At 39.6% G+C, this 23,788-nt stretch overlaps 1 protein-coding gene across 1 annotated transcript in view; it reads left to right on the top strand.

The window, feature by feature from the left end:
- The window catches only part of SLC25A21 (solute carrier family 25 (mitochondrial oxoadipate carrier), member 21), a 102,821-nt gene that overhangs the window by 63,439 nt on the left and 15,594 nt on the right, over positions 1 to 23,788 (top strand). The window contains exons 3-5 of the mRNA XM_010132359.1: positions 14,051 to 14,117; positions 19,961 to 20,020; positions 22,483 to 22,590. Coding sequence (XP_010130661.1) covers positions 14,051 to 14,117; positions 19,961 to 20,020; positions 22,483 to 22,590 — 235 coding nt within the window. The remainder of the gene's footprint in view (positions 1 to 14,050; positions 14,118 to 19,960; positions 20,021 to 22,482; positions 22,591 to 23,788) is intronic.

The raw sequence follows: 23,788 nt of genomic DNA, 5'->3' as shown, positions 1-23,788 counted from the left end.
AGGCACTGTCAGGGATCAAGAGGGATTATTTTTTTTTAATGCACGATTGACTAGGTGCATGATAGAGAGGAGTTTTTTCCTTCCTTTTAAGCGTGATTGGATACAGATGAAGATGTGATAGCATGGATTAGTCCTTTGAGGTAAAAAGGAAATCCATTTGGAGGGGCATGGTTTATTTTTGGAGGCTCAGAGTCTTACCTATTTACATTTTGGGAGTAAGGAAGGAATTTCTTCCTCAGTCTGGTAGGGAATATCATAAATTTCCCATTCCAGGCATCGTCTCTGGCTCTTTCTGGCCATTCTCAGCATTCCACCTAGCCTGCTGCTTAGATTCCTTGCCTTCAAGACCAATACTGCGTTTAATCTGTATGAGCAGGAATACAGGAAAGTCAAAGGTCTTTGTATCCCTGTTGAGCATCCCTTCACTCAGCCTGAACACAGTTTCAAACCGTGAATGCTCCAATTATGAATCCATCACGGGTTTAACAGTTTAGATTCTTTTGCTTTCCTCCTGTCATGTCCATGTACATTTCTTTCTTTCTTTAGATTTCCATTCCTGGAAAGGCTTTTAGTGTTCCAAGCATTTCCTTTTCTGAATTCCTTTCTCCACTCTTCACAGTGATCTGATGTACAGCACAGTTTTCCTGATAATTGTATTATCATGATTGAGGGAGAAGGTGGTGGTATGGGGATGGTCTGAGGATCTGGGGAAAGCTTTGTTAGGAAATTGTAGGCATTTCTTAAACCAGGTATAGATGGGGTTTTACTCTGATGATTCACTTTGCCAATCCAAGCACATACAACAAGAACTACTTGTGACTCAGCAAATAATGGAACAAATTTAGTTTACTCCTCTGGTGGCAGAGTCAGTGATGCGTTACACTACTGGAAAGAAAAGCTGGTGCTAGGGTTTTGTAATATATTGATTTAATCACAGCCAGTTGGCACAAATACTTCGGAATCTGGGGAGACTATTTCTTCTAACCCGCTCATTCTCACAGGCCTTTCTTTGTAACCACTCAGAGGTTTATTCTATCTTTTTAAAACAAATAACTGAAACTTAGATTGTCCTATATCGTCATTGAAAGAATTTTAACACAGAAGTTGGTTGTGCACAAATGGCAGATGTGTGATAGAGCTCCACTCTTTTAATCTTTATTTTTACCTTAGAAGATAAGAATGAATGTTTACTGTGCCTAGTGCTTTGTTGCGAGACTCTGTTGCTCAATTTCTCTTCTTATACTTTTCAACTCTTGCAGCCTGGGCTTTGTTTGCAGTTCTCAAAATTTTCAGTGCCAGTAGGCCGGTTTCACATTGCATCAGTCCACCCACTTCCAAGAAAAGGTTTCCAAAGGCCGCGTGTACTTCTGAAAACATCAAGACCGAGGCAGCAGTGTTTTCTTTAACAACTGATGAAAATAAAATGTTGGTGATTAGAATCTGTGTGGTTTTACTCGATTTGGGCATATTCTGCAGATGATTGAAAAAAAAAAATTACCAAAAGATTATCCATTACCAGTGGGTTATTTCCTGGACACTGAAATGCAAAAGATCCAAGAACACTCTGCAGCTCCTCACAATTCTGTGTGCAGAACGGTGCACAGCTACAGATGTTTCCACTGCCGCAGAATTCACTAAAAACTGCCAGGGAATTTGGCCCAGATGTGCTATAGAATTACAGTGACCCTGGTAATAGTGAAACTTTTAGCAGCAAACACCAGATGTCCAGTAAATTGTTAAAACTGAGATCCAAAGCATTTTTTTTACCACATCATCACAAACAAGTATGGAGTGAATAAGCTGAAAATCTCAAGTAATGCTTCATTATTCGTCATCTCTAAGATGGTTCTATGTGCTTGACTTGTGATGTAGTGCCGTTCTGAGTATAACGGCTCATAGCAAGGCTGTGTTCCCAGAGGATTAACTAATTCTGAAAAATGAATTAATTAGACAGGTACATACATTAAACTTAATACAAGGTTGTATTTTTCTCTACTCATTTTGCCTGAGAAGTAATTCTGGCTGTGTGTGTGCTGTGCTGCTGCCTTATGAGAGCCTGCCCGCAGACAGGATAAATGAACTGCGGTTAGTGCCAGCTTATGTAGTTCTGCTTTAGCTCAAATGGTAGCAGACTCGAGCTGTGGTACCAGGGCTCCGTGCACTGCTACATTCTGCATCTGCGTGCGTGGTAAATGTCCTTTTCCAACAAAATACAAGTATTCATGATCTTATGAGGCACTGCTTTATACTTTGTGGTTTCCGAGGGGTCCATGTGAAGGGCAGACCCCAGGCGCGATGGAAAGCATTTATTTTGCTTTCCACTCTCTATTGATTATTTATGATTTTTTTTTTTTATATCCTCAAGCGAAAGTTTTAGACATTCATTATCAGAATGGACATTTAGCCATTATTTAAGTGCCTCTAAACCACAAAATCATTGCTGTTACAAATCCTGAGCCAAAATGTACAATGTTATTCGTGGAAACCTGGTTGTGTTTGTTAGTGGGGTAGGTCTATATAAGGCGATAGGCATGTATCACTATTCCTGAGTTAGAATCACTGGTTTTGCTTGAAGCTTGAATGTAGCATTGTTCTGCTCTCTTTTGCCTCTGGAAAACTAATGGGTTTTTTACTTGGAACTGGAATTATAGCTTCATGGATAAAACCTGAAGAAAAATAGGAAGAAAACAACAGATAGAAAAAGGTCTTGAATGCTTAGAGAAAAAACTAAGGAAAAAACTAAGTCATCTTTGAAAGAAAAGGAGTGCTTATGTGCTCCAAACTCTCTTAAAATTTCTTTGCAAAAGGTGCGGTATAAACTCTATTAAAATGAAGAGGACTGCTTTCACCTCAGTAGGATTTGAATCTGTGAAGAATCTATAGCTCTGTTATTGCACCTCACTTCTACACAGAAAGTGTAAAAAATTGTTTAGTAAAAATTATGTTCTTCCCTGGAAGGAAAACTCAACATAAGCTAACCAGCACATCATGGCAGAAAGGAAGTCAAGTTACACTGCTTTTGGAAATACTACTGCTCCGGAATGTATGATTTCTCTCAGTTTTTACTTACGCAGCTCTTTAGATAATTTTCAGCTGGCTGTGGGTGTATCCTTATCTGAATTTTTGTAACCCAAAAGAAGAACACAAGGCTGTTGACAACACTGTTGAGTTTCTCTTTTTTTTTTTTTGCTGTAGTTCCAGTTTTGCAGAGTTTCAGTACAAAATAGTAACTTGTGCAGTTCTTTCTTGAACTGCAGAGACATGTTTTATTAAAAGCTCGCTGACCCTGGTGAGCCTTTCAGCATTTGTAACTTACAGCAAAACACAACTCATCGAAGAACCTGCTGAGTTGTGTGTGGATGCTGATAGCGTTGGATGACTTTTCTCGGAGAATTGCCTGCGGACGCCCTGTGCCCTGAATGACTTTACTGCCTGTTCCTTCAAGACCAGCTGCAATTACAGCAGAAACCATCTCGCTTGGAGCCCACTGCTCACTCCTGCCTTGCAAATCTGGTTGTAGCACAGACTTTCTTGTCTTCCACAGCAGTTTGAGAGAAAACTGCATCTCTGTTTGTTACCCTGTTAAAACTATATAAATGGGTTTCTCATGTTGAACTGTCTGTAGAGTGCAGTCACATGTCGCTAAACCAACTCCACAGAATGCCAGGTAATCACTTAGTCATGCCTAGTGAAATGTTTGTCTTGACTTTGTAATGCTCTCAGATGATGGTGGACAAGGAAGGAGTGTGGTTGCAAATTGCAGTTACAGAGTGTGAGATCACGGCTGCAGAGGTGCAGTGTTAATCTCTGGCTAATATGGCTGAGTCCTAAGTGTTCAGAGCCAGTTACACAACAAACCTCATGGTCTGTTTGTGAGATACACAAGAAAAGTGACTTCTTTTTCGCTAGTTCAGAGAAAATTATAGAGCTAGAAGAAAAGCCAGTTTAACCCAAATTGGTTTTCTTTTTGATATATTGATGGTTATAAAGGTATTGTAATTTCAGGCCATCAAATGCAGAAATGACACCAGAAAATCCTGCTGTAAAATAGCTTGTGCTGCATTTACTTGATTTGCCACAAGTAAAATGCACTTTGTTTGTTGTAAAGTAAAATGCTTTCCATACTTTTGAAAGTAACTTGGGAGAGAGGGTTCATTCGTTTTGTTTATTCAATGCCGAAGTGGCAAAATTTCTTTTCTGCAGAAGAATTCAAGGTGAGAAGGGTGCTGGATCACAAGAGTATATTGAGATAAAGAAAACATTTCAAAAGAGATGTTCAGGTTAAACCTGCTGAGGCAGGTTTGCTGCTCAAAGAACACATTGCAAGGTTTTAAAAAAAAAAAATAAGTAATCCAGTAGAAACCACCACATTTCTGAAACAGAGACTCCATTACCTTTTAAATAAAAATCTGTTCAGGTTTCTTTACGGATGCCTGTGCAGATGAGGAGACCACTGGTGGGTGGAGCATGGCTACAAAAACAAGAGTAGATCGCTGAATAATAAGTAGCAATAATAATAATTATGGCGTCTACTTCTACGTGGTTTTTCCCTTCGCACATTTGTCCTGTTGATTTGGTCCCAAAAAGTGTTTGCATATCTGTGCATCACATTCTTGTAGCAGGTTGTTCATCGGCAGCTGTACTAAAGTATATCACTGGGGTAAAGCCTTGCAAAATCTGTTGCTAATCATTTAACAGTCACCTTTGGTTAGAATGCTTTGGTAAATCTTTGGTAAGTCATCTTCATTTCTCAGGCATCTAAACCTCCCTTGTCTGTTCTTTTTCTCTTTGCAAAACTTAGAGTGAAGGTTAGTTGCCTCTCCAAAGAAATGACATAGCATCATAGTTCTTTACCATGTAAATTGTGTGAGAAGGATGAGAGGAATGTCATCACAGTGTGGGAGTTCTGTAGTATCAAAGCTGAAATCTGTTTGGAAGCATTTCTGTGTACTGTCTGAAAAGGGAGCTTTCATCTTTAAAATGCGTAACAATAAAAAAATGAAAATAAGTTTGTATTAACTGTCAACTCTGTTTGTTCTTAGGCTGGAGTAACATTGAGGAAAATGTATTAACCCATATGGCATTTTTAGGGCCTCTGTGTGTGGTGCATGAGGAATAGGAGGTATCCTCTTGGGCACCACTCCAGCATCCACGACAGTCAGTGTATAACGCAGCTCTTCATCCGACAGAGTTTTCTTAGGCAGTGCAACCTGGGCTGGAGTTTGGTTTCACACCTGTGCCCCCACTGTATCACTCTGGCACTGCGTGATCGCACTCTGGAGGTGGAGGAAAAGGTCTGTGGCACTGTCTCTGAACCTAAAGACAGCCCCTGTAACTGTAAGAAATCTCTGCTATTTTGAGGATTAATTTTCTTGCTCCCAAGTACACAAAACTCAAAAATTATTATTATGAATTTCTTAGTGAAAAATTCTGTTAGTGCTTTCCCTTCTAGAATTGTAGAATCATAGAATGTTTTTTTCTGGAAGGGACCCTAAAGATCTCAGAGTTCCAACCCCACTGCCATGGGCAGGGACACCTTACACTAGACCAGGCTGCTCAAAGCCTAATCCAGCCTGGCCTTGAACACTGCCAGGGATGGGGCATCCACAGCTTCTCTGGTCAGCCTGTGCCAGTGCCTCACCAACCTCATAACAAAGAATTTCTACCTTATGCCTAATCTAAATCTACCCTATTTCATTTTAAAACTGTTACCCCTTGTCCTATCACTACATACCCTTGTAAAATGTCCCTCTACACCTTTCTTGTAGGTCCCCTTTAGGTACTGGAAGGCTGCTATAAGGTCTCCCTGGAGCCTTCCCTTCTCCAGGCTGAATAACCCCTACTTTCTCAAGTTCCAACCCCACTGCCATGGGCAGGGACACCTTACACTAGACCAGGCTGCTCAAAGCCTAATCCAGCCTGGCCTTGAACACTGCCAGGGATGGGGCATCCACAGCTTCTCTGGTCAGCCTGTGCCAGTGCCTCACCAACCTCATAACAAAGAATTTCTACCTTATGCCTAATCTAAATCTACCCTATTTCATTTTAAAACTGTTACCCCTTGTCCTATCACTACATACCCTTGTAAAATGTCCCTCTACACCTTTCTTGTAGGTCCCCTTTAGGTACTGGAAGGCTGCTATAAGGTCTCCCTGGAGCCTTCCCTTCTCCAGGCTGAATAACCCCTACTTTCTCAGCCTGTCCTCATAGGAGAGATGTTCCAGCCCTCTGATTGTCATCATGCCCTCCTCTGGACCCACTCCAAGAGGACCGTGTCCTTCTTGTATTGAAGGTCCCAGAACTGGACCCAGTACTCCAGTGGGTTCTCAAGAGAACAGAGTAGAGGAGGAGAATCACCTCCCTGCTGGTCACAGTTCTTTTGATGCAGCCCAGGATATAGTTGGCTTTCTAGGCTGCAAACACACATTGCTGTGTCACACCAAGCTTTAATCAACACCCCCAAGTCCTTCTCCTCATGGCTGCTCTCAATCCATTCTCCACCCAGCCTGTATTTGTGCTTAGGATTGCCCCAACCCATGTGCAGGACCTTGCACTTGGCCTTGAACTTCGTGAGGTCCACACAGACCCACCTCTCAATATAAAGATTAACTCTGAGCGAACAGAATCCAGTTTCAGCAACACATGGGGGTACTTTGTCTGTCTTTGGGCAGGTAGTTACCATTCGGGCGAGTTTCCTCATACATCTCTGTAATCTTACCTTTCACTCCCATGGTACACCCAGGTACCACAAGTGCCAGATGGAAATACAAGGACCAGTAGGTGAATGTATTCATGGTGCCATTCACTACCTAAGTCTTGCTACAAATTCTTCACACTTTGATCTCTGTGCGAGTAAGACTGTTGCTCTCTACTGGTGCAACTATCAGTGGTGTTGCTGTTACAAAATCATTAATCTTTTATGATCTCCTGCTAGAAGTACTGTAAATGGAGTAAAAAAAATACCCCGAAGTTTAAGATGCTGAAAAATGGAATCAAATTAATTACTATGTGCAGTTTTTTATATTTTTAATGATACCTTATTCTTCTTAATGCTAAAAAGTGCTGAAAAGTCCCATTCTTCGAGAAACAGGAAAACTATGTAAGTTGTTGAGTTTGTTAAACACCCTGCAAAAGCACCAGTGGCCTAGTTTTACGTTAGACTTCAGAAGACGGATGTGTTTATGAATTCAAATCATTGCAGACAAAATTTTACACCTGCAGTTATGGTTGCCTGCAGTTCAGTTCAGCTGAAGCATCTACATCACTGATTGCATCGGTAAATTAAAAATATCTAAGTAACCTAAATTACAAGCACAAATAATTGCAGGTGCAAAACTCGTGCAAACACAAAACATTCTCTGGAAGTTTGGCTTCTAAATTTGGTCTTCTAAATCTCGTTGTAAGTGATCACTGCATCATGAACCTCGAGTCCTCTTGGGAGAGTCACTAATCTGTGTAATGACACTGAAAGCCTCTTGAATCTCCTATTTAGTGAGCAGATGGGAAAGAATACATGTAGTCATAGAACTCCCTAGGGATCACGCATGTGGATATCGAAGGGTATAACTTATACCAATGAAGGCTAACATTAACTTGCAATCAAAAATTTCCTTCCTGAGCCACATATTTTTTTTTTCTGGTGGAATTAAAACAACTTAATGTTGTATTTTTATGAAATCACAACCAATATGAGTAGGACGCTTCCAGGGCAAGCACAGAAATTTTGCTCATCCATGATTTTTCATTTAATGAGTCACAGCATCAGTTTATCAGAGAAGCGCTGTCAGTCTTTTCCAGAAAACACATCGTTATCCTCTCTGTGATTTTTTGTTGTTGTTGTCAGAAACAGATTTCTAAGCATGTAACTACAAAAGTCTATTTTTTCTCTGATATCGAAACTAAAAATGAACCCTTTTCTTGCATTCTTTAGCTTCAATAGACATAGGTGTGGAGCTACTTTAAAACAGTGACTGCTTCCTGTCATACCAGTTACGGCAGTACTGTTAGCAAAAGGGGCAGAAGGAAAAAAAACCCTTAAATTCCCTTCTAGTGTTTGAACAACTAAAACTTCTACTGAACAAATGAAGCACTCTGCCTGTTCTGACAATCCAAAATGCAATGAAGAATTTTTCTGTTTCAGAAGCTCAAGGCAAAGCTGTTTTGGCATGTCTGTAGCCTGTTCCTATTGCAAACAAAGGGGCAGCTAGAGGGAGAGTCTTTGGGGGAAGAAAATACTGTCAGTTGTAAGAAATGAGACATGTAGAGCCGTTCTGCAGCCCAGCTAGTGATTACACGCAGGCAATTTTGTAAGAGCCTAGACCAGCTGCCAGTGATAATAATGCTGCCATTTGCACTGATTTCAATAGGAATTACATCAACAGACGAGTTTAAGGCTTCTCAGCAGCATGGGCAAATATTTCATTGGTGATGGGGGCCGGACTGCAAGACGAGTGTTAGAAGGAAGAGGCAAAGGTGGTGGGGAGCATTGCTGGTCCTGCTGCGGGCTGGCAGCAGTGGGAGCGAGCAGGGTCCTGCCTCACCGGCAGTTGCCACCCTCCCTCCCACGTAGCCCCATTCCTCCCTTGGCAGCAGGGTCAGCCCAGCTTCACAGGCCCCCGGCACTGGCAGAGTAAGTGGCGGAGGTGTGGGTGTACCTACATTTATTAAAATACACAAAAATCTATTACCTAAGCAGTACATGGTGACAATGTACCCCTTAGGTAATTAATTTGTAATCATCTTTGGCACAAAAAGCCAGAACAAGGTGTTTGTTTACTCACAGACAACTGTTGAGTTATGTTATGTTGTGCATTACAATGCAAGGCTCCAACTTCACCCTCCTAGAATTTTTTTTCAGGTCTCTGGATATAGCCAAGCACAGAAAGCATGTGAGAAATACATAGCATGAAGAAGATCCAGACCCTCATTTGAGCAGAAAGAAATTTCAGCAAAAATACCTTTTCTTTTATTCCCTGTTTTTTCTGCATAGACACAAAAAAGGAAGGACAATGTTTCATCTTTCCTTTTCTTAAGGGATTTACATTTAGGTGTGTCCTGTAACTGATATAAATTCAGAGCACAGCCAAGAAAGCCAAAAATTAGCAAGGGTTTTGACCAAGAGATCGAGAGGTGATTAAAACTCATGGAAGAAGGACTGATTTCTCAGTAAGAATAACAAAGCCACATGGATGATGGATCATAATTACTTCATAATCTGACCCACATGCAGTAAATATGGTGATGACTGTCATTTCGAATAAGTGAGGTAGATTGATGCTGATTATTAATCCATTTCTTGGCCAGTCTGACTGTTTCTGAGCCAGCTCCTCCACTCTTTAGTATTTTTCTGAAGTATTTTAATACCTTTCGCTGGCATTCCCTTCCTTTTCAACTAGTCACTTTTCAAACTCCCTGTTGGCTTAACTTTTTCGAAGGATTTCTTTCATGAACTGGTCTGCTTTCAGTATTCTTACAGCTGGACACGTGGTCTTCTTTTAGCATGTAGTATAACATCAGTGCTACTACAGACACACAGTAACACATAATTCTGTATTACATTTGCTCAGAAAAACGTATATGTTTTTCCTTAATTCCCATGTGTTCCAGTGAAAGCTCAATGAAAAAAAAGTGAAATATGCTATGAAAATAAGTACCTAGTATTTAGTGTTTGTGTCTGAAATGGCAGCTGTCTGTATAGTAGACATGGAATAGATAAAGAAATATATTTGCATAATAGAAATTCAGAAGCCAGCTTGGCTAAGAGTGTCATTGAGAGCTTTATATGAGGTTCCTCTAGGGACATGTGTTTAACATTTGCAGTAGGGTAATATGCATAACATACTTCATAAGAAAAAAAGCTTTTTGGAGAGCAACAGTGCCCAAGCCTGGTTTTCTGTGACTGTGTCCAACCTTTATAATAATCTTTTCCAGTGTGCCCAGCTCTGTGCCTATCGCCCCTGATTGACACCCAACCTTCCCTATAGCACCCCTCTGCAGCTGGTTGAAGACACTATGATCAAGGGGGACCTACATGTGTGAATGGGCAAATTTTAATCCTTTTAGACATATTTTCTTTTTTTGTTGTTGTTGATCACACACACGTAAACACACCCCTTTACCAAGCATGTCTTCAAAATTCCTTCCCTTTGTTGAAATAAAACATTTAGTAAAATCAAAAAGTCTCACATTCCTTTAATGTAACTGATGTGGCCATGAAACCCAGGTCTTTTATTTATACTTGGGATAATGCAGAGGTAGAGAAAACAGAATTGGACCTAAGAGGTTTTTTGTTTGAATTATAAAACAATGTGGGTAAGAGACTTGGATTTGACAGCAATGGAAGAAAGGGAATATTGTGTTCATGCCTTCAATCAGCTTTATTAGATCCTTAAAGGGCAAATTATGTGAAAGACAGAGGAAGAAAACAACAAACTAAGCAAGATCCCAATTTCAGTATAATTTGGAGAAAATAACTGATTTAGGTTGGTTGTCTTGCCAGGATGAATGACTCAAGGCTTCCAAACAAGAAATGGAAACCAGAAGGATAGCGAAAGCCTGAAAGAACAAATTGAGAAGATATGATTGACTGTAATGTTTCAAAATCAACTGCTGCAAAGATGAGTTTGGGCTGTTGCCCAGAATACAATTGAATGGTGATGCTCATTTAGACTCTTAATGCTGAAACAAAGTAAGATGTAGCTCTGTTTCTGTTAGAGTTTTTCTCGTTCTTTCCAGTGTCTCCAGCTAGGGGTATGATGACACATCCTCTCTCTTCTATCACATGCTGCAGTGATTGCTGCTGTTGCCCCATAATTTTCCTGAAGGAAGGACTGAATCCATGTGGTAACATCTTTCCAATGTGAAATGTCATCACCATTCATTAGCCTACTTTGAAAAATTTCATACACCATGTGCAAGTTGGCTAACTCCGTCGTACTGACCAAGGAGAAATGGAAGATCGTTGTGCGTGTAGGTACTTTCTAACTGACATAGCCATTCAAGTTTTTGCTACTATCATGCCAGTTTTTTTAAATTAAGTAAATAGCTCATTCTGAAAATATTTCAAATTATTTTATCTTTAATGGGCATGATATGTAAAGCATTATTTGGAAAATTGGGGGCAGCTGCTTGTCTTCCGCCTAGGTTATAAAAGAAACTATGCTTCATGCAAAAAATTAGACGGTTGACTGTAGGCAGTGATGAGATGTGATTTTCCTCTACTGCCTCCTTTATTTCTTTCATCCCACTGGCTGTGCACACTAACCTATTTTCTGTTTCTTTTTCAAATGAGGAAGAAGAAAAAAAAAACAACGCTAAACCACAGTTCATAATTAAATACTGTGCTAGTTCTTACCATGTTTACTGAATTACATATTGCATATATGGATGTATAGCCTCCAAGTTTTCATGTGTTTTTAGATTTCTAAACTTAATGTGTTCCATAGGAATAGACCTTAACTCCTTCCGGTCTGTTTTTCCTGATGAGGTTTGTCTCCACAGAGAAAATCAGCAGTAAAGCAGTGAAACCCAGTTACAGATCCTTTAAAAATGTAGGGATTCATAGAGCCTTGAATATAGTTGCAGAGTTCTGTGGATTCTCCTCGTCCACAGTACAAACTCCTACAGCAGAAAATCTTCAGTATTGACTTTACAATAACCATGTCAGCTTGACATGACATGCACAGTGACATCTTTGCACAGGTATCTTTGCCGCAGGGTGGCTGACTGGGTAAAGACATCTTTAAACCAGGAACTGTGAGGGAGAGAGAGAATTACCACAGCTCTCAGGAAGCATGGACAGGACTAACAAGCAAAGTGCCTGGGGTGACGTGAACAACAAGGAACACAAAGTGAACAAAATAGGGCTTAAGTGGCATCACCTCAAGCATTGGCATGTGAGGAAGGAAGTGTCTCCCAAGTGCCTGTGCACTAAGCGTGCGGTGTAAACACGAGGAGTTAGAGATCTGTGTGCAGCTGCAGCGCAGGGACCTTGCTGGGATCCCAGCGATGCAGTGGACAGCTCGAATGACTGGAGTGCTGCAGACTTTTTAGGAACGACAGCCCGGGAAGACACGGGTGGGGAGTTGTCCTTTATGGGAGAGAGCCGCTGGAGTGCATGGAGCTCTGCCTGAGGGTGAATGATGAGAGCTTATGGGTAAGGCTTAAAGAGCAGACCAATAGTGGTGACTTTGTTGTGAGTGTCTACTACAGGCTGCCTGACCAGGAAGAAAAAGTGGATGAGGCCCTCTACAGCTAGAAGTAGCCTCACATTTACAGACCCAAATCTCCATGGTGACTTCTATCACCTTGATACCTCCTGGAGAGACAATGGAGCAGGACATAAGCAATCCAGGACGTTACTGGAGAGCAATAGTAATGACTTCTTGACACAAGTGAAAGAGGAGCCAACAAGGAGAGGTGTCTGCTGGACCTCATACTCGCAAATGAGGAAGGCCTCGTTGGGGATGTGAAGATCGAAGGGAGCCTTGATTGTTGTAACTGTGAGTTGGTGGAGTTCAGGATCATGAGAAGAGGGAGCAGGGCAAAAAGCAAGATCACAACCCTAGACTTCAGGAGAACAGACTGTGTCCTCTTCAGGGATCTCCTTCTTGTGGTATAAGGCTCTGGAGAGAAGCCAGGTCCTGGAAACCTGGATAGTATTTAAGGATCACCTCTACTCAAGAGAAGTCCATCTCAACATGCAGGAAGTCAGGCAAAAATGCCAAGAAGCCTGTGTGGTTTAGTAAAACTCAAACATAAAAAGGGAGTATGTAGAAGGTGGAAGAGGAGTGTAGAGACAGTCTGAGCATGCAGAGACATTGTTGGGAAAGCCAAAGCCCACCTGGAGTTGAACTTGGTGAGGGACTTCGAGGACAACAAGAAGAGCCTCTATAAGTATCTAAATGATGAAAGGAGGACTCGAGAAAATGTGGGACTGCTACCGAATGGGGCAGAGACCATGGTGACACAGGACATGGAAGAGGCTGACATACTGAACGCCTTCTTTGGCTCGGTTTTTAGTAGGAAGACCAGCCTTCAGAAATCCAAAGCTCTGGAGACAGGGGGAAATTCTGGCATAAGGAAGACTTACCCCTGGAAGAGGATCAGTTTAGAAAATATTTTAACAAACTTGGCATGCATAAGTCCGTAACCCTGGTGGGATGCACCCATATGCGCTGAGGGATCTAGCTGGTATTGTTGCAAGGTATATTGGAGCAATATATATTGGAGCAGCTTGAGAAGAGAACTCCAGAGCAGCATTAGAAGAAGGGTAGAAAAATTGGTATAGCATTTGTGATATTTTACATTCATGTGGGGAATCTGAATTTAATTGTTTTCTTTTGATGTGCACAAGCACAGGAGAATCTGTTGATGGGATGACACTTTCACACTGCGCAAAAATGTTCCAAGTAATAGGCTGTTTTAGAAAGGTGAATTACCATCTTTCGACATCACCACCTTTCAACATCTTAGAAAGACACAAACGCTTTGCTTTAAGAAGTGACTGTTTCTGTAGGCAGAATCCTCTTACAGTCCTGAAAGAAGTGTATAAACTCTGAAGATGGATAAGTTTTAAGAGATACCCTTGTTGGCTAGCAAGGTAGCTTCTTGCGATTGCTTTAGATACCTTTCCGAACTCACCCCCTGCACCATCGAGCTTAATGTGGAGACCTAGCAGACAAGAACTGTGTCTACTTTTACCTCACCTGGGGATTTTGATGACTACCTGTCATTCAAAACTTTCCAAAGCCCCAGAGTTATGCATCCACATCGGTTGTGTAAGCAGAGCTGAGGCTGCCTGTAAATGCCGTGTGTGCTTGTACGAGATATATATATATATAATTTAGATGATGCAAAGCAGGGCATTGCAGTAAGCGGATCTCTATCTTCAGGCCAGCTCCAAAAGTCAGCAGCTATTGTAAACTCCTGGGGTGTTTATGGAGCCAGAGCATGTGAGTTGCTGTACACAAAAGTTAAAATAGAATTGGGATTATGGTAATGATATGTTGTTTATCCACACATAAATAATTCCTTCTTTTTTCTTCAATAGATTGCTTGGCTTCTACAAAGGAATATTGCCTCCTGTCTTGGCTGAGACACCCAAAAGGGCGGTGAAGGTAAAAACTTCATACTTCCTCCTTTAAAAATATGAGTGGCGACAATGACAGCGGTAAAACATTTTATTTTTCCTCCACTGACTGACATTAGAACTTAACCTTATTTGGCATATTAATCCTCTGATTTTTACTGGGAGGAAACTTCCCTCTTGATAGCACAATAAAAACTATGCGTGATTAAGAATTGTAGGATAATGTTACTGAAAAACAGATTACAAGTAGTTTATATAATCAAAATCAATAAAATACTTTAAGCAGTAGTTTAGCCTCATAATTACCTCATGATTACATTTTGTTTTACTGAAAATGCCTGGCAACTTGCAAGACAACTAAGAACAGCCTAATAAATCAGTACAAGAAGCCGTTAAAGAAGCCCCTCCTTATAAGTACTTAGTCAGGAACTTGAGGTGGTATACTGGTAGGTTTGAAGTGCTGCCCAGAGTTTTCTTGTGCTCCAGAGCGCTCTACTCCATACTCTCACTTTTTTACAGATTGGAGGTAGTAATGGGTGCAACTCTTCATCATACAAACAACATTTGACTCCAGCTCTCTTAGCGTTGAACTAGATGCTAGCCTATCAAAGTGTATTTGCTCTCAAATGTTCATCTGATGTTCTTTTATTATCCTTTACGTTGATTTGTAGAGCATTGTTTTAGAAACATTCCTAAGCAAAATACATCAATACATCGACCTTTTTTAGTTGTCATGCAACCTTTTTAATTAAAACTTAGTAATTAAACACCTCATCTTGAAGTTCTAAATCTATCCAAGCATTTGTTGTGTTACAAGCAGATGTTTCCTTGTCTTTCACTTCAGAACTTTAAAGTTTCGCACAGTTGCACCAAATGTGTCTAAATGCAAAATGTCTTGATTTTTTTTTCTTTTTTTTTTCTTTCTTTCTAAAAAGGCTGCATATGATTCTGGTCCTTAGTCTATCATTAATCATTCACATTCCTATTCCTCTACAGAGGAATAATATTTGTATAAAGTGGCAGGATGTGACCTTGTAACAGAATCCTAAAGGCGTTCTGGTAATGTCATCTTCTTGTTTGCGTTGGCAATTTAGATGCAAACGACATATGTCACTCATCTCAAATTATTTAATACAACTAAGAAAACTAAAATTCCATTTAATAGCAAAGTAGCAGTGAAAACTAGATAGATGATATATTTAGAAGATTCCAAATAACTCGGGGGTTTTGGGCTGTGATCCTTCCTCTGTCTCTTCATTTCATTTCATTTGAAACAGATCACAGTCAATTGGATGATGCTTTTTAGATTCCAGCATATATTTATTTAAAATACAAACTGAGGTTTGATTTTTCTCCTACCAACCTGAATCATTCAAAAATCTTGAGTCACTTCCTTTTACTCAAATTGATTAAATTGGCTTAAACCCTGTGATTTTCAATATAATTATAGAATCATAGAAAGATTTAATTTGGAAGAGATCTTTGGAGGTCATCTTTGAGCCTTCTGCTCAAAGCAGGGCTGACTTCATGGCTAGTTCCGGTTGCTGGGATGCCTCATCTGGTTGAGTTCTGAAATCTTCAAAAATGGCGACTGCCATCTCTCTGTGCTCCTGCTCCAGTGTGTCATTGCTTTCGCATTGGAGAATTTTGCCTTATACCAAATCTAAATCCCCCTGTTGCAACTTTTGCCTATTGCCTCTCGTGCTTCTGTAGCCGTCCTCTGAGAAAGTCTGACTCTGTCTTGAATATAACCTTTAGATGTTGGAAGACACGAGTTGGATCCCCTTGCCTTCTCACCTCCAGGCTAAACAGACTCAGTTCTCTCAGCCTCTTGTTGTGCATCATAAGCTCAATAAATGCCTTAGTGGTGCTGCCTTAGTGGGATGCTTTCTACCTAATTCTTGGGCATTTACATGAAGGCTTAGTAGCGTTTGTGCAAGCATGAGAATTAGGTTTAAATGCTAAACATGTTTTTAATTAAATCATTGCATTCTTAATTCTTTATATCATTCCTTTAAATTTACTGCTGTTCCTAGAACACCAGGAGGACTTTAAGTTACCATGAGACCTTAGAATTCAGTGACAGAATACGGCAGGACAGCAGCGTCCGTGTCAGAAACCGCATACTGAAGCTATTCAATGTAAGGTGTTACATGCCAGCACAGTTTCTAACATCCAAGTGGAGTTTGTACCCATGCTTTGACCTGAAGAGAATCCAGCTTGTCTCAAATTTCCAGTAACCTTATTTGGATATGACCCCCACAGAAAAGTCACTGCTTCCTTCAGCTCTCCACCTTTTATTCTTCTAGTAGTTTCCCTCATTTTAACAAGCCCCAAGATATCCCTTGTCCACTGCCAAACCGACTAGTGAGATTTAGAGGAAGACTTTGTCCATGCTGAGGTTTTGAGAACTGAGAAAGCACAAAAGGTAGAGAGGTGATGTCTAAGTTCCAGCACCCTTGACTTTTTTGAAAATATCTGTTGATAATGTCTTTTCTATCATCTCATAAAAGTGCGTAGAGACTGGACAAGGGAGATTTTAAACTAAGAAGAGAAGTACTTGTGCTGTTGTGTTCATCTGATGTGGATATTTGCAAATAAAAATAAAGCTACTAAAATAAAGGTATTTAGCCCCCGTTATGGAGCTAAGTGTTGAAGATACAGCTTCACTTTTAGTCAGCTATGTTCTCATGCCTGTCTTGCTGTTTCTTTTTTTTCTCTTTCTTTATTTCCCTTCTAAAAAGAAAGATGGTATTTCTGGAAGACAAAAAGTCAAAGTTTATAACTTTACGTTAGATTGAACTTGGAGGAAAGAAGCGATGATGCCAATACAATGGTTAACAGATGAACTTTTTAGGGCAAATTTATATTGTTCAAGTGTTCTCAGACATCTTGTTTCAAGCATAGATTTTTATCTTAGAGTTATTGAGACATCTGGTAAGTACTTTGGCTATTTTCTGTGTAACTTGAATTAAAGTGTATCTTTGCCAGATGGACAATATTGGTTATTAAATACACAAAAGCATGTTTAAATATAATTATTCTGATTTTTTTTTGTGTGCAAAGCTATTAACTTAATATAATTGTATAGAAAAAGACAAACTATGTTGTGTTTTTAAAAAGACTTTGTGTGGACGTACATGATGTAAATCCACATGATAGAGCTATACTTTTTGGAAAAATTGTGTGTATGCTAGTACACTCTAGTACACCCAGCAACATTTATATTGAGTTTTATTGCTGTTGATTTGTTTTCTTTAAAAAATTATGTAAAGCATAATTGCTATGAAGTATTTATTTCATTTATGGCTCTAGGAAGCTATTGATTTTTAAAGTAACGTTTTTAAGACCAGTATTATATTTCTGCCTTTATTACAAGCATTTTAATAGATCTGTAACACTATGGAAAACATTATGGAATACCAGAAATTCCATTAAAGGTTAGGAGGGTAGCAATGAGTAGAAAAATGCTGGAGAGAGAATAAAGCAGACTTTATCACAATAAGAAATTAATTTAGTTCAGTGAAGTAACTCACCCACGCACTATGGTCACTTTTCTCAGAGACTTCCTTTTACCTATAAAATATCTTCAGTTATCCAAAAAGACAGACCTGCAGTCTGAGTAACACTTCTGTCTTTTCTGATTATTGGCAAGGCAGGATGTTTGCAGTATTAGTGTTCAATCTGTACATTATTAGGAGGGCCGTAAAAATCTGGGCCCTGATTCTAGGACCTTTTCTGCAAAATGAGGTAATAATCCCTAGTGAGGATAAAAGAAAGTATCTATTCACTGGCCAGAGTATCAGTCCTTCCGTTTTCAGAATTTAATGTTCTGATTTTGCATTACATATACGTCCGCCAGTTTTTAAAAGTGGCAGCATTATTAACACATTAACTCCCGGTTCCCTGGTGGTTCTGGTGTGATTCTAGTGACATTTTATTTGAAGCAGGTCTTGATAGGAAAATGTTATTGGTTTTGCCATAGGACATATAGGGTTCTAACCAAGGTAAAATGACAATGAGGTGCTTATTACTCATGTTCCTGCACACATGGTTTATGGAAAAGCTGTTTTGTTCTGATAGTTCTGTGGTAACTGAGCCCTGAGGGGCTGAGCTTGTCTTCTTTGGCTGAGAGCCAGCACAGGTCACCCAGTCTTTCTGTTCCCTCTGAAAAAAATCCACTCCCTTATGTTTCTTACAATTTCCACATCTCCATTGACCTCATTCCCATTGCCTTCCTCTCATGGTGAAACAGTTTGACTGGCATGTGCATGGGCAGGTGCTAGATGGAGGCATCACAGCCTCATGTGTGGGAGCGAAATGCACAGACCTTCGGAGGATCACTTGAATCAGCTTGCTCTAAAATAATAAAGTGTCACAGGTCAACTCTGGAAAGCAGCCAGGGAAGTCAGAGGTCCTAGTTATTTTCTTTTGCTACCCAGGGATGTGACAGCTCTTGTTCTAGTGGGAATGTGTGAAATTACGTGGAATAATACCTCCAATGTCTTTGGTTTTACCTGGAATTCAGATATCTGCTCTTTATAACCCGCAAGATTTTCTGCTGTCTTCATTCCTCATGCTAGAAGATCATTTATGCTGCCCTCAGAACTGTCTTATGTGGCAGCAACCCGAAGAGCTTCTTCAGTGGTTTCAGCAACATATTTGCAGAATATGAATTTGAAACAATACAGGGTTTGGGGACATTTGCTGTACATGGAAGCACTTGATGAGAAAGGATCTCTTAGGTCAGCAAGTCTAATCCCCTGCTGTTCTATAATCCCCTTCATAAATTTATTCAAACTCTCCCTTACAAGCAATTAAGATTTTTTTCCCGCATTATTATTATTGGAAGACTCTTTGAGGACCACATTCCTTTCTTTGACTGTAAGAAAGCTTCATTAGATCTCAATCCACATTCTATTTACGAGTAGTTTTTACTTTTAGACCCAATTAGTTTACATTACATAACTTTCCCTTCCTTACTTTTCATTCTCTTGCCGCCTCTCTTTTGCTGGACTAAACAAGGCAAATATTTATTCTCCTTCAGTCTTCATTCTAAAAATAATCTTGAAGTTCTCTTTATGGTCCTCTCAAGCCTGTTTTGAATATCTTGTAGTCTGAGGTCATCTTTTAATGGATTTGAGTGGCAAGAAATGTTACGTAGCAAAGTGAACCATTTAACAAATGGTTGCTTTTCTCTGTGTTGGTGCAGGTGAAACTGAGCTCATTTCTTTCTCGAAGTTCAAACACCCAAGAGCAGAGCTTTCAAAACTCATCCTCTAAGGAACTGCAGATGCTCAGAATTTCTCAGCACCACTGACTGAAAGCAGACAATTGGTGAAAGATTTTTTTGTTAAGAGCAAAAACTAAAAGAAATGTGTCTGCTGACAGTAAAAGATTATGAAAATGTACAGACTTTCCCTCTTCAAAATCTGTGATTACATCTCTCTGATGAGAAGTAGCCTAGTACCTGAGGAATGTGGAAGTGCAGTGTATTATATTAAAGATGCGAGGCTGATTTCTTAGGTGAGCTGATAGTATCTACTACTACATTCATACCAGCATATGAAAGTTCAATGCTAGAGGTAAAGTTTGTAAATTAAAAACACTAACTATGTGTTGGAAGCGACCTCTTACATAAAACATTATTTTAATTGCCCTTTTATTGCTCTTATGCACTGATAGAATCAGTTCTGAGGCCTCATTGTCTACTCTTGCTACAGAGAGTGTGAAACAAAAGTGGCCTATGTTTATTTTGCAAAACATCTACTCGGGATATAAGGTAGAGAAGCTCCATTGTGGTTTGGTTTTGCTAATTTGTATAATTCATAATTTTTTTCCACACAATTTCAATCCAGCTTTTATTTACAGTTTTTCACCTTCGAACAATACAAGAAGCTACTAGGATATGCGTCATTACCGCCAGGACTGGTATGTATGGATACAGAACTTCATGCTCTGAGTCAATATGCTTGTACTGAACAGACCCATCTGTTTCCTCCCAGAGAAGGAGCCCAAAGTTAAAAGGGCCACTTCAGCCAACAGCTTTTCAGGCTTGCCGCTTGAAAACACTGATAATGGAATTTATCAAAATGATAGTTACATAAATTTTTATATCAAATGTTTTCAAAATGATTCCCTACTGTGTCATAACATTTGTTAACATGGATGGCAACAGCCACCATGGAAGAGTCTGTATGCAGCTTGTCATTCTTCATTCTTGCAAAATAACAAAAAAAAAAGTTGATTATCAATATTTAATTATTTGTGTGATCATGACTCGTTCGATGTTTCAACCTCAAAGTGCTATTCTGCAGTATAACAAGTGCACCTATAACAAAAATACAGACCTCAGTCTTGTTGTAAAGACTTTATAACAGAAACATAAACTATTGATAAGAAACTCCTACCTCCCTTGAAATCAATGGCAAAACTCTCGTGTACACCAGTGGAGTTAGGATTTCATCACAAGAACATCACTGTTCTAAAAACAAAATGCAGGACATACGTACACACACACAAATGTTTTAATGCTAAGATGTAGCTTGTGTGTGTTGCCTGCATTCTCATATATAGAGCTGAATTCTGCTATTGTGCTATCGCATTTATTTGGATAAAAATCCTTTTTATAAGAATTACTGCTCTCTGTGGTGTAAGGATGTAAGTATTTTTCACAATAGTGGCATTGCAACTGTAGGAAAAAATTGATATTTTGGGGGTTATGCTATAAACTCGTTGGCTATTTCAGATCTTTCAAACACTGTTGCTTCCACTTACTTCTGCCTTCCTTTGCAGTGCGTGAATGGTCATGGAATCATATTAACTAGTTTAAAGCAAGTTTCCTCTTCCTGTTAATTATCCCACTGTCCCTATAGTTGTTTACAGTAACTCCCATTTTCGCTTGTATTTTTCAGCAGGCTCTTCTCCTGTTTAGATGTAAATAGAAAGGCTGATATTTGTTCTCTGTCAAGTGGAAAGAATAGTTTCAAGTTCTGTGGCACACCAGCACTTTTTTTTGGAGGAAAATATGCTGGAAATTTGTAAACGTGCAATAGCTGACCAAAAGCTGCTCTGATTGATATAGCAGATGCAGCAACCATCAGAAACCGTTGGCACTTTTGGTGCAGTGCTGTTACCATAGGGGTATTTTTGCCCCTAAGATAGCCGTGGTAGTGAGGGAAAGACTGGGGGGATTCTGATCTAAGCCAGGCAGAATACTTTTAGGTGCCTCAACAGACCTCATATCAAGACAACATTCGTTGTTAAAAGAGAGAAACAAACACTAGCACCATCTTCCTGCTGGCTTCGGTCTCATGGTTGATGATGAAAGGGATAGGTTATGTTCCCACCTCACAGATTTGTTGGTAACAAGTCTTCGCCAAAGGTAGTAAGGCTGTAGCTTGCCACTACCCTTCTAACTGACCATTATTCTCTTTCTTGAGCTCTCAAGAATCCCTGTGCAAATCATCCCTTTGTACAGAATAAGTTTTTTCTCACTATTGTTTTTTCCTTGCCATTGGTTCTCTGGGATTTCAGCAGATGTACTCAGTATATATTGTATTTTGGACCCGGGACTTCTTTCAGCCCTTAGAAAGTTTTGAGATCTTAAATGAAGGCAATAAATGTGTCAAATGATCCCTAAAATGAATCCCTCTGACTTTTCTCAGGTGACCTAAATATTTTAATATTATTTTTCTATTACAAACAAATGAAGGTATTTTAGAATGCTGTGTCATGGTGGGAAGCAAAGCAGTGAGTATCTCTGTATCTATGGCTGTAACGTACCATCAGCTTCGAAGTAAATGGAGTTAATTTATCCTTGCAGTGCATGCTGACATTTCCATGTGTGCCACTCACTCCCACAGAAACCTTTCCAGGGTATTTACTTTCAGGATATTTACATTGATATTTACTTAGAACTTTTCTTCTGCTGGTGCAATTAGCTTAAGACGGCACTATTTAAATTTCTTACATTTAGTTTATTTTAAAGTTAATATCTTAGTGTTATTTGCTTAGTGCTTCATGCAGAGCTTTTATTTTTTCCACTGCTGCATAACTGCATTTATATTCATGTTTTTATTCAGACTCCACCCAAAAATGACGTGAGGGCATTGTTTTTCCATGTTTTTATAATAAATTGGTACCACAATTTTTCCTCCAGCTGAAAAGATAATTCATTGGCAGTGCTATGACATTTATTTTGTGTTTTTTGTGGTTTATGGCTATTGTCATATTGTCCTCATGAACTGTCAGCATCTAATCAAAGTTGTTCAGTAACAGAACATTGCTGCATCACTGTAACTTCACCATTTGCATTGTATCGTTCAGTTTCATAATCTGACGTACAGGAAATTTTCCTCCTTATCTTTTAACTTCATTTTTAACTTTTCTAGGCATTTGCAGTTGCTGGCTTGGGATCTGGGCTGACAGAAGCGGTTGTGGTTAACCCTTTTGAAGTAGTAAAGGTTACCTTACAGGCAAATCGGAATGCCTTCACAGAGGTACAAGAATTCCTCCGTTCTGCTTCACCAGGCATAGTGCCCTTCAAAGCTCATACTTAGAGCAGAATGTCTATAATGCAACCAGTAGATTTCAGAGTCTTGGATTAAATTATTTATGTCTTCACATTTCTAAGCACAAACCAGGAAATAGTTGTATTTATATAATAGAGCGTACTGATAATCTAAATTCCTGCTTCACTTCAGCATTTTATTACTCAAATATTCTTTTGTTCAAAGAGGTCAATGTGCAAAGCTGACTTTGTCCATGGTTCTGGGTACTGCTGAAAAGGGAAGAAGATTAAACTAGCAAACAGTGATTCATCAAAATCAAGTGTTCACAGGAATGCTCCAGCTTCAGTTAATTTTAATATAGAAAACGATCCAGGCTAAAGTAAGGGAAGGCAGTCACAGGGTTCGTTCTTTCTTTTCTCAGTGAATAAGCCTAGCAATTGTCAAATCAGCTCTTTCAAAATCTTTTGAGGAATCAGCTGTACCATGGTAGAAGTGCCAAATCGCATACACATGGCATGAAAAGGCTGGCTGGATCCCCTGTGAGGCATGATTTTTTACATATTCTACTATTAAGTTTTGACTGAGTTAACACTTTCAGGCCCTGTAGCACTCACCTGCACAAATTGAACCCTTTGGGAGTTGCACAGTAAAGACATTTTTCACCTGACCATTTACCTAAGCTGTTCAGGCCAAGCTTCTCAGGTACACCCTTACAAAACATTGCCACTGATTTCCAGATGTCATTGACTAGCTGGTACCTACTCCATAATTCATCCAGAGAAACATTCTCTTCCAGAATAAATTTTAAAACACTTGGTAAATTTCTGTTCGATTCTCAATGCATGTGAAAACTTTGCTTGGTTGCTCGATGTCTCCATCCAAGACATTTTTTAACCGTAGGCAGCAAAGCCACTGAAACAGAGAACTGATAAAATACAGGAGTGAAAAGGTTCAGATCCTGAAAGGAGAGAGACTGAAAGTGGGGGAAAGAAATGTGTGAGAGGATCGATCTCTCAGGAAGGTGATAGGAAAACATACGGGCTATTACTGCTCCAGCAGCAGTAAACGAAGCAGATACTCTGGATCTTTCTGCCTCATAATTCTGAAGATACAATTAACCTCTCTTAATGAAACCTCTGGGTTTGAGTGTAATTACACCAGTATTATATTTTGAGCAAAATAGTTT

This window comes from Buceros rhinoceros, unplaced genomic scaffold (assembly GCF_000710305.1).
Source record: "Buceros rhinoceros silvestris isolate BGI_N320 unplaced genomic scaffold, ASM71030v1 scaffold5173, whole genome shotgun sequence".
NCBI classification, from domain to species: domain Eukaryota; kingdom Metazoa; phylum Chordata; class Aves; order Bucerotiformes; family Bucerotidae; genus Buceros; species Buceros rhinoceros.
The sequence above is the reverse complement of the archived record's forward strand: the minus strand, read 5'-3'. Positions and strand labels throughout refer to the sequence as shown.